General features: G+C 36.4%; 1 protein-coding gene across 2 annotated transcripts in view; it reads left to right on the top strand.

Moving 5' to 3' along the window:
* The window catches only part of LOC124637859 (transducin beta-like protein 2), a 58,933-nt gene extending 49,712 nt beyond the window's left edge, over window positions 1–9,221 (top strand). For both annotated transcript variants that reach the window (XM_047174576.1, XM_047174574.1), the window contains 3 exons: window positions 3,977–4,349; window positions 6,193–6,378; window positions 7,734–9,221. In XM_047174576.1, the coding sequence (XP_047030532.1) occupies window positions 3,977–4,349; window positions 6,193–6,378; window positions 7,734–7,948 (774 nt within the window). In that variant the 3' untranslated portion in view covers window positions 7,949–9,221. The remainder of the gene's footprint in view (window positions 1–3,976; window positions 4,350–6,192; window positions 6,379–7,733) is intronic.
* Window positions 9,222–9,343: the final 122 nt, after the last annotated feature.

Raw genomic sequence — 9,343 nt, forward strand, 5'->3', positions numbered from 1 at the left:
CAGACTTCCTATTGTTTGTGTACGAGTAATGGGCGTCATGTTCAATGAGTAGATTAGCACGATCTATGTACTGCTCACATACACCACGCCCACATGATTCTAAGTATAATGATATGTTACCTAAGTGTTCATATTCATGTAGATTTACTTATCTACTAAATAAATCGTCGATTACTTCTTCGACTATTCTATTTACGAACTTTTCTGGTCTTGGTTGTTTATTTAATTGTTTTTGTTTGGCAGATATTCGTATAACTTTCACTGCCCTCAAATAGGATTCGAAACGTGATTTGATTTCGTTAGTAACTGCGGCCCATCCACCCGGAATAATCCCTTAATCGTCAGTTAGAGCACCCACGGGAAGAAATGGGAGGGCTATTATTAGACGGAGACCACATAGCCGGCCTGGGATGTGACACACGTGCTATTATTTGCAATAATTCATTAATTATATTCTCCTTATAATACAATCAGTCTATATATTTCAATAATTATCTGTATAATCCTAATAAATCACAATAACAATAGATAGAATAGGTGCTACTATATAAACTCAATGTCCTTTGTCTTTTGTTATTTTACTTTCAATGAAATCACTGTCACATCAGTGAAACAGAAGGAATAAAAAGATATTGTTTATTTACACAAAAATATTTATTCATGCTACTAGAATAAAGAAAAATACGTTCCATTGTCTGTCTTTGCTATTCAAGACAGGACACGCTATGTAGATATTTACGAATAATAAGTACACCCGAAGTTAATGACGGCAGCTTAAAGCGAGCTTTTAAATGCATGAATTTCGAATATTTCATCCTTAAATTGTTACTTTTCTTGAAGGACTAAAGAATAAGGTATTTATTTCACAAAAGAATTTTTACAGGCCAATTAAGTCGTAAGGGAGACCGGTACACCGCGCACTTCAAACGCGCCAGGAACGGATTGTGCACAACTGCAGTTATTTATGAGTTCAATGGTGATCATGACGAAACTAATTTTTAAAAATGCAATGCTTACTATTTCACAACGTTTCGTTTTGAAATATTACATCATATGAGTATCTGTGATGGTAATGAGATTATATTGAAAATTACGTGCTTTGTGAAAACGCCAAGTGTTGATTGTAGACAATATCACGTACTATTTATCACTGCCGATGTCCATTGTAATAAGAACAAAGATCTGTTTGTTGCACTTGGATGTTTTGTGCTTGTGATGATGCAAGCATGGTAATATGATCTCACTCCTTTTATATACAAATATTTTAACTTAAACTAGATGATTGCGTTCTATTTATTGCTCACTATCTTAAAGCTTCCATTTACGTAAGCTCTAATCAAACACAATATACGTAGTTAACTATTGGGTGGAATATACACAACACTGCTACGTGATTTATCTAGTCTTAATAGTTCTTCAATATGATTCAAGTTGTAGCTTGCAACGATTATTTAGGAATTTACATAATCAATTATGCCGTGCAGAATATCGCATTGGTAGTGTTCGTCTTCCGCCTGTGAATAATGCTGGATTCACCATAAAGGAGGCACAATGTCAGTCACGCCCTCACATGCTCGTTTCGACATTTTGCACAAAACTTACCAACCTTGCGTGGCCGACAATGAACCTCCGCAAGAATATATAAAATATGAAATGACTGTTGTTTCGTCGTCTGTATGAATGTATGAAAATCTGTCGTTGTATATCTTACACGTCTCGTGTTTTTGTGTGTTTGCTATTGTTAGCGGTGATACGATCACAAGATTTCGCTAATTGTGGTGCACGAAGCGACTCTCGAATGTTCTCTGCACTGTCTCAGTGCTGCAATAATTCCCATAGTTAAAGAAACCGCTCAAGAAAACGACATCATATCATGAACTTGTTTTCTGTTAGTGTCTCCTACGACGTATGTTTAAATAGAAACCGATTTCTAAATGTGGTGTGCTTTTCAAACATCTAAATAGGTCACAAGCTCGTACAGTTAACAGATGTTAATTTCGGTTAGTGCTAATGTAGCTTCAAAGAGCAGAATAAACTAGCACGTAGAGACAAATACCACTATTCAAATGTGGGTTTGAAGAGGCGGTAGGCTTTGAATGAATTATATGATCATTAAATCGAATCAGTTTATTGATATGTGATCTAGAACACGCGCAATCACTTGTCAATAAGTACCTATTAAAGAATAATCGAGATTACTAATTTAGTAAATAGGTTCAGACACAGATACCGTAAATATGTTTAGTATCTGTAACGGTTATCTACCTGCAATAAACAATAACACTCACTTTACAATATTGTGGGTATCGATTGTAGTCGGTAATAACATTTACACAAATATCGGGGTCGATGTAATGTGGCACTCCGCACTAGTTAGCGGGTTGACATAGGTTGATGCAATTTATGCAAGTGTGCTCTTAATAACCTTTTCGCTCTGTGTGCTTGTATTGCGAATTATATTGAGTCAGAATAGTCTAGAATGGATGTTTGTAAAGGATTAAATGGGGTCTCAAATGAAGGGCAATAATGAGTAATGATATAGCAGCATTCATAATATTGCAGAGACTTAAAATTGGGAACACGAAACCAGGTCATAAGTCTAAAAGGGTTTCCATATCTTATAAATATAACACTCTATAAAGAACGGAAGTTAATCTCCCACTAGTACATAAATATCATCGGGAAAATTTATTTGTAGTGGAAGACATATAGGATTAGATTTCCCACGATGCTGCACAACAGAAATACACTTGAGAACATTTTTTATACATAAATAGCTGAGAAGAAAAACCAAGACTGATAATGATAAAAACAACTTATAAATAATGCGTTGTAGGTAATCCCAGAAAGCAGCACTTATTGAAATATAACAGAATATTGCGTCATGGGTTACGACACTGGGACTGAAATCAAGTTAGTTTACTCTGATACCCCAAATGTTTCGTCTACATCAATCTTAAACAAGTCTTGCAACCAGGGCCCCGATTCTCCTAATTTTACTTAAGCGTCATACGATTCACGTTCGACTCGATTCGACTGAGATCCGATCCCGACTCGATTACGATTGAAGCGTATGTGGCATTCCGCTATTTTTTCTTTGAAATAAACATTTTTATCCTTTTCTGTATTCAATAATGAATCATTTTGTCTGCAAATGATTTACGATTGCAAAATGATTGTACAGCAAACTACCGTATGGACCAAAATCACCAAAATAGCAGACCAATCGCACACCAATCAAATGTCAATCGAATACGATTGGTCTTTTATTAGTAGCAGAATGCGCGATATGGTTAAAACTGCTATTGCGATCATATTGCGATTCGATTTCTACTCGATTTTGACATTATTAACTTAGGAGAATCGGGCCCCAGCTTGCAGCTAAGTGCAGTTACACGATTAAAAAAGACCTTCCACCTGAACAATAGCACCAAGATGTTGCTCGTACAGTAATCAAAGCATTTACGCCATCTGTTAAACGTTTACGCTATCTTCACGCGAAGGCAATAGCGCCTATAACAGCTTACTTATTACGTTATGTATAGTTGGCTTATTGTGTGGCCGATCGTATTGGCTGTGTTGCTCAAGTATAGCTGTGTTCGGATCGTCGCACGCGCAGCCTCGAATAATATTATTTTTAGCCGCAGGAAGGTTCTCTGCTTCGTTTTCCGCACGCATATGTATATTGCCTACATAAAACATGATGCGCGAGGCGTCAGGACTACACTGAATATTCAACAATATTCTTGTTCCGTGTTCACCTATGCGCTTATTCCTTCAAGATATCAACCTCATTGTGTATGGTCTTATCTATAATCCGTTGGTTAAATATTAGATTTACATCCATGTTTGGTATTATCTCTTATCACCTCGTGTTTGCTTAACAGTAACAGCGACCTCTTTACGGCAGTAAGAACGCAGTAGAGCTTATGGACTGGACGTCTAATTAATGCGTAATCATGTTTTCCGTTCCCAGGTCCACGAAGTAGATGTGGTCGGTTTCGACATATCGAGCAACGGCAAGTTTATGATGTCCTGTTCATCAAATAACGACATGGTCATTTGGGACCTGAAAGGGCAACAACTGGAGAGGCTCGACACATACCTGATGACGACACACACCGCCAAAGTTTCACCATGCGGCCGCTTTGTGGTGGCGACGGGTTTCTCACCCGACGTCAAAGTGATGGAGGTGTGCTTCACAAAGAACGGGGAGTTCAAACAAGTGACAAAGGCATACGAGCTAACCGGCCACTCGTCGGGAATATACGACGTTGCCTTCGACGTGGATACGTCACACATCGCCACAATATCGAAGGACGGCACGTGGAAGCTATATCATACAAAGAGTAAGTATATGACATGTAATGTTAATGCGCAAATGCTTCCTTATTATCACTTGCATTTTACGTACATGTTATATTGAGACGTGACTCGGGAGGAATATGTAAAGTAAGCAAAGTGGTACGGTGTGACGTCACCCTGTGGGTCGCACTCGCCTTGCGAACGTCGGGTGCGTTTATTTTGATAAACGCTCAAATTAATTGGAACACGAGTTAATTCATTGTTCTTTTATCAGTTTTAGTACAGTTCAGCTGTAATTTATTTCTTTATTAATGCGTTGTTCCTCTACCGTACGTTTAGTACAAAGATACGTGAATACAACGTACTTACATAGTTCAATCGCACGTAGACGTCACATGTGTCGTGGAGTATTAATTACAGTTTAAATTGCGCAGATTGCTCTCACACACATGATCAAAGTCAATGAATTATTATCATCTCTTTAATGGATTCATAAAAGGCCCACGTGACGGTTTCCTGATGTTATTGTCAATGTAGTCGCAAAAATAATATTTTGATTGGAAAAATATTATGCGATGTTACATAGGCCACGTACATAATAGGTACCTACTTGTTTTTTTTAGACTAGCTTATTTAATTAATATTCATACTTTTGTAAAAACAATGTATCCTCAATATGATATTAAATTCGACGTACAGTTTAGCAATTTGTATGTCTGTGTTATATTTTCCCGTATCCTTTTTCCTCTGTACACAACGACGTTGTTTTTCTTTTTAGTTATTTATTCGCTACGTATAAACATAATGCGAATTGCTTGCTGCATGATATTTCAAAGAGTTGCTGTAGGTAGCGTCTCGAACAAATATCTTACAAATGTCTGCATTCTGTTTATCTATTAATAGGAAGATTTATTGCTATTTTAATCTTATTGGCTCTGAATTATTGAGATAGGTCACGGCTCAATCCAATCCTTGTATGCCTTGACGTTATTAGGAGTTATGGTAAACATCCCCGTTTATCAATAATCACGTTATGTCTGGGAATTACTAATGGCGCAGGAACACGTCATATGGGACAGTCCGACAACGCCGGACCTTGTTTGGTTTCATAATAACGATGTATCATGTTCATTTAAATTATATTAAGCACTCGTTTATACTGCGTTTATAGGTAAACATGTTACCGCGAAGCGATTTCCATTTCAAGAAACTAGTTTAACACGTTGATGATTTTATGCTTAAAAGCTGACTTGTTTACTCGCTTGTTGAATCTAAAAGTTTTCTCAGACGCTCTATGACGTGAGATATAACGGCATTATTAGTGATAAAAATAAATATTAATGTGAATAAAATAAACATTTTTAATGCCAAAATGTCCTCTCATAGAATCTTTAGAATATCTTGACCGTGTTATGACTTTACAACCATATAATACGCTTTGTCATGGCAGCGTAAGCAAAATATATTATGTTGATAATACAGATCAACATTTGAGGGGATTGCCTACCTCGTGTTTGTCCTCATACTGACGTTGGCCAGTAAATGTTAAAATTTCCTTGAATTAGATGTGTCATCTAATTTTGATGTTCAATTTTCCCAAATAATTTTTACGCGACAGTTTCCCCCTATTTAATACATAATGTTTAGGCCCAATCCTTCTCTATTGACAACATGCAACTATTGTTCAACACTGTGACACACCCATATTTCGCCAACCTCGTTTATAATCTCATGTAACATGGAGCTAGCGAGCTTACACAAATTCAACAGGTTGCAACTGAAACCATCACATTCGTTACTCTATCACTAAGAAAAATGAAGTCCTGGATTTTCATCAGTTGCACTTCGCAAGGGAATTCTATCTAATTGTTGGTTATGAACTTTCAGTCGACTATGCCCGCGGGGAGTCACCCCACGTGCTCGAGACTGGCACATACGGCCAGACAGCGAACCCGCCGCGCATCGCCCTCTCGCCCAACGCCGAGGTATTGGCAGTCTCCGTGGACTCCTCCGTCGAGTTCTACGACACCTACACGGGCAAACTTTACGATACCGTGGAAAATGTTTACTCTGGTAAGTTTTAGACGATTCACAGACGACGTAAGCGGATCCCGTGGCGGTTGTTCTAGCTGTCGCCGCCCAGTATTCGTGAGAAAGGTTCGAACGGATTTCATAGGAGTTGGAACAACAAGAGATCTGCTATTTTTTTGTTAGATTTGTTGTTTAAAGAAAAATACTAGCATACTTCAGATAAATAAGGATCAATGTATTCTCACGCCCGTGGAGTTGCCTTTCTATAGTCGCTCACATAAAAAAAAAAAAGAATTTATTTAGATTTGAAATTATTTGGAAAATAATATTGTTTGAATTTTCCTCCTAGTTATTAGGTACTAATAATATATTACAAGGCGACGATTTGCCTTTGGCAGTCGAATATGAGTCATCTCACGGTAAACTGTATCGCATAGAGGAAAATTAAATCCATGACTTGATTTACATTTTGTAAGACGGTAATTTTTGTAAATTACTTTCGCATAGGTATTCTCAGTTATAGGAAAAAACGAGCGGCATAATTCGGCGTTTTTGAGTATTGATGTAATTTCTAAACAAATAATTTAGTATTAGTCTGCGAAAGTAAAAGCACTTCGTATCGAATTTCATAAATTGGGTTTTAAATTTGATTAAAATCTGTGAAAAAGAGAGTGTGAAATGGATAAAAATTATTAAGTTTATGCTGAACTAAAATTAGATAAAGTATATAAAAATTAAAGCACTCGCGCTTGTTTACATAGCGGAAATATTAGAACCTTTTAATAGAACTATAAAATGCTACGATTATGTTGTTGTCACGTCATTTGAATAATGGAGACCTTGGTGACATAGCTGGATCGACATGAAAAAATATAAAAATGTTCTTGTAAAACATAAATACTAAACATGAATCGACAAGAGCCTTGTCGGTTTACCTTATTGTATATTTCGGCTTCACAGGAATCGCGCATAGTAATGCCGTTTCCAAATAAAACTAATTTGAAATTCTATAAGAACTTCGAATATCGGCCGAGGTCTTATAGTAATTTACTTAATAGATTTTTACTACAAATCATTAAAAGAGTCGTAAAACAAACACAGTTATGGTCATATCGCATTTCTGTTGCAATTAGTTCACATCAATAACGAATTTATAATGCAAAACGTAGGCCTTTACTGTTCGGTTTTCATGGGCGTGTAACTTTTGTATTTTTAACTCAGCTCCGAGGCTACAGGAGGCCGTGAATTATTGAATAGGCGATTCAAGGTATCGCTATCGATTACTTGCACTTATAGCGTCTATAAATGCACGAGTTGTGATAAGGATGACGGCTATTTATCAAAATTAGCGAGTACTCATAACAGAATTAAGATTTTTTTCCTTGTTTTTGTTACAGGATTGATAAACTACATGAAATTTGACGCAAGCGGGAAATACTTGTTTGTGTGCGGGGACCGTGCTGTCAGGGTGCTACACAACGTGTGTGGGTACTTCACTACTATCGCGAGCTGTACCAGGCTGCTGGGGACCAAGCAAACTTCGGCCACCGTGGAGCGACAGAAGAAAACCATCCAGGAATGCAAGGAGGCCCTCGCCAAGTTCGGCAAGTAACGCCATCTACAGGTCGCATATGTTATTATCACAATCTTGTCGTAACTGCATTTATTGTTTGTAATCTTTGATATATTTTTTATAATTACGTATACATTTGTATGATTGTCAGTGTTGCTAGAACATACATCTTTCAATGTACTTCAGATGTAGGCAGATTTTGGTTACCTGGAATTAAAGAAAAAATGTACAAACTAAAATAAATCGATAGACTGCAAAAGGTTCAAGAATTTAGTTCTTTTATGTTTCGATTTTTCTGTTCCAGTGATTTATGGGCACAAGGTTTTGATCAGAATCTCGCAACTCTGACGATAATATTAATAAGAATATACTACTATTAGTTAATTATTATACTTGTTCACAGTTGACATCGTTTTATATGTTGATCTCGGTCCAAAAGTATTTTCAAAATTATATTGATAAAGCCTATGGATTAGTAAAAATACGAATTTGTAAAAAAAAATTATTGCATGACTGAACTATGTATAATATCTGTTACGTGATATTCGAGTAACAGCAGTGGTAATTTGCATGTCAATTATATTACTGCTATAGTAAGACCACTACATAATATATGACGTAACAGTCGGAGAATATCGTTAGTTTAGTTTTTGTTATTACGTAAACATGACACATAAACTCCTATAAGATAATGTAAGTTCCTAATCGTAAGCTATTCCACTCCACCCGACTTCGTCCTTGCAAAGTTCCTTCTAGATATTTTTTTGCATATTATCTGTCGACTACCAGTTTTAGTACTTCAGGAACTACGAAGCTTTTCTGAACGATAAAACATGAATTTGCATATTTTATGTCAGGGAAATAGAGTTGAAAATTCGATGCACAATTATCAAAATTGGGGTGTTAATTAAAACGAATTAAATGCAGAAGTTCTTTAAAATTGTTGTTTTAACTTTAATAATCCGATTTTGATGAACACAAAAACGTGTCGGCTAAAATGTTGCAATTCCTGAAGTGCTAACAATTTCAAGTGAAGCCAGGGTCGGTTTTCACAATCGCCACGTCATAGTTCACTGTCTTTGCGTAAATACGTACATACTGTATTGTTATTGATCGCGGTCGATGTGTGACGTGGCCCTACCGGCCATGCATGCCACTCGATATTACAATTAAGTCAAGGAACTGGGTAAGGTTATTTTTTATAGATATTTCTTGCACACATTTTCGTGCAACGTTTCGTGTTTTCCCCAGTGATCATCTCTGAAATTGCATTTAGTTATACTGATTTGTCAATAAAAATATATGTTTTTAATGTGTTGTTTTTTTTTTTGGAAAATCCTATCATCCAACAGATATGTAAATATGCACGATTAGTCATTAAAAAAAATAATTAAGTGTTTTTCAAAACCTCTAAAGCCGCAGAATGCCTTATGA

Source organism: Helicoverpa zea, chromosome 16 (assembly GCF_022581195.2).
Source record: "Helicoverpa zea isolate HzStark_Cry1AcR chromosome 16, ilHelZeax1.1, whole genome shotgun sequence".
In the NCBI taxonomy this organism is placed as follows: Eukaryota; Metazoa; Arthropoda; class Insecta; order Lepidoptera; family Noctuidae; genus Helicoverpa; species Helicoverpa zea.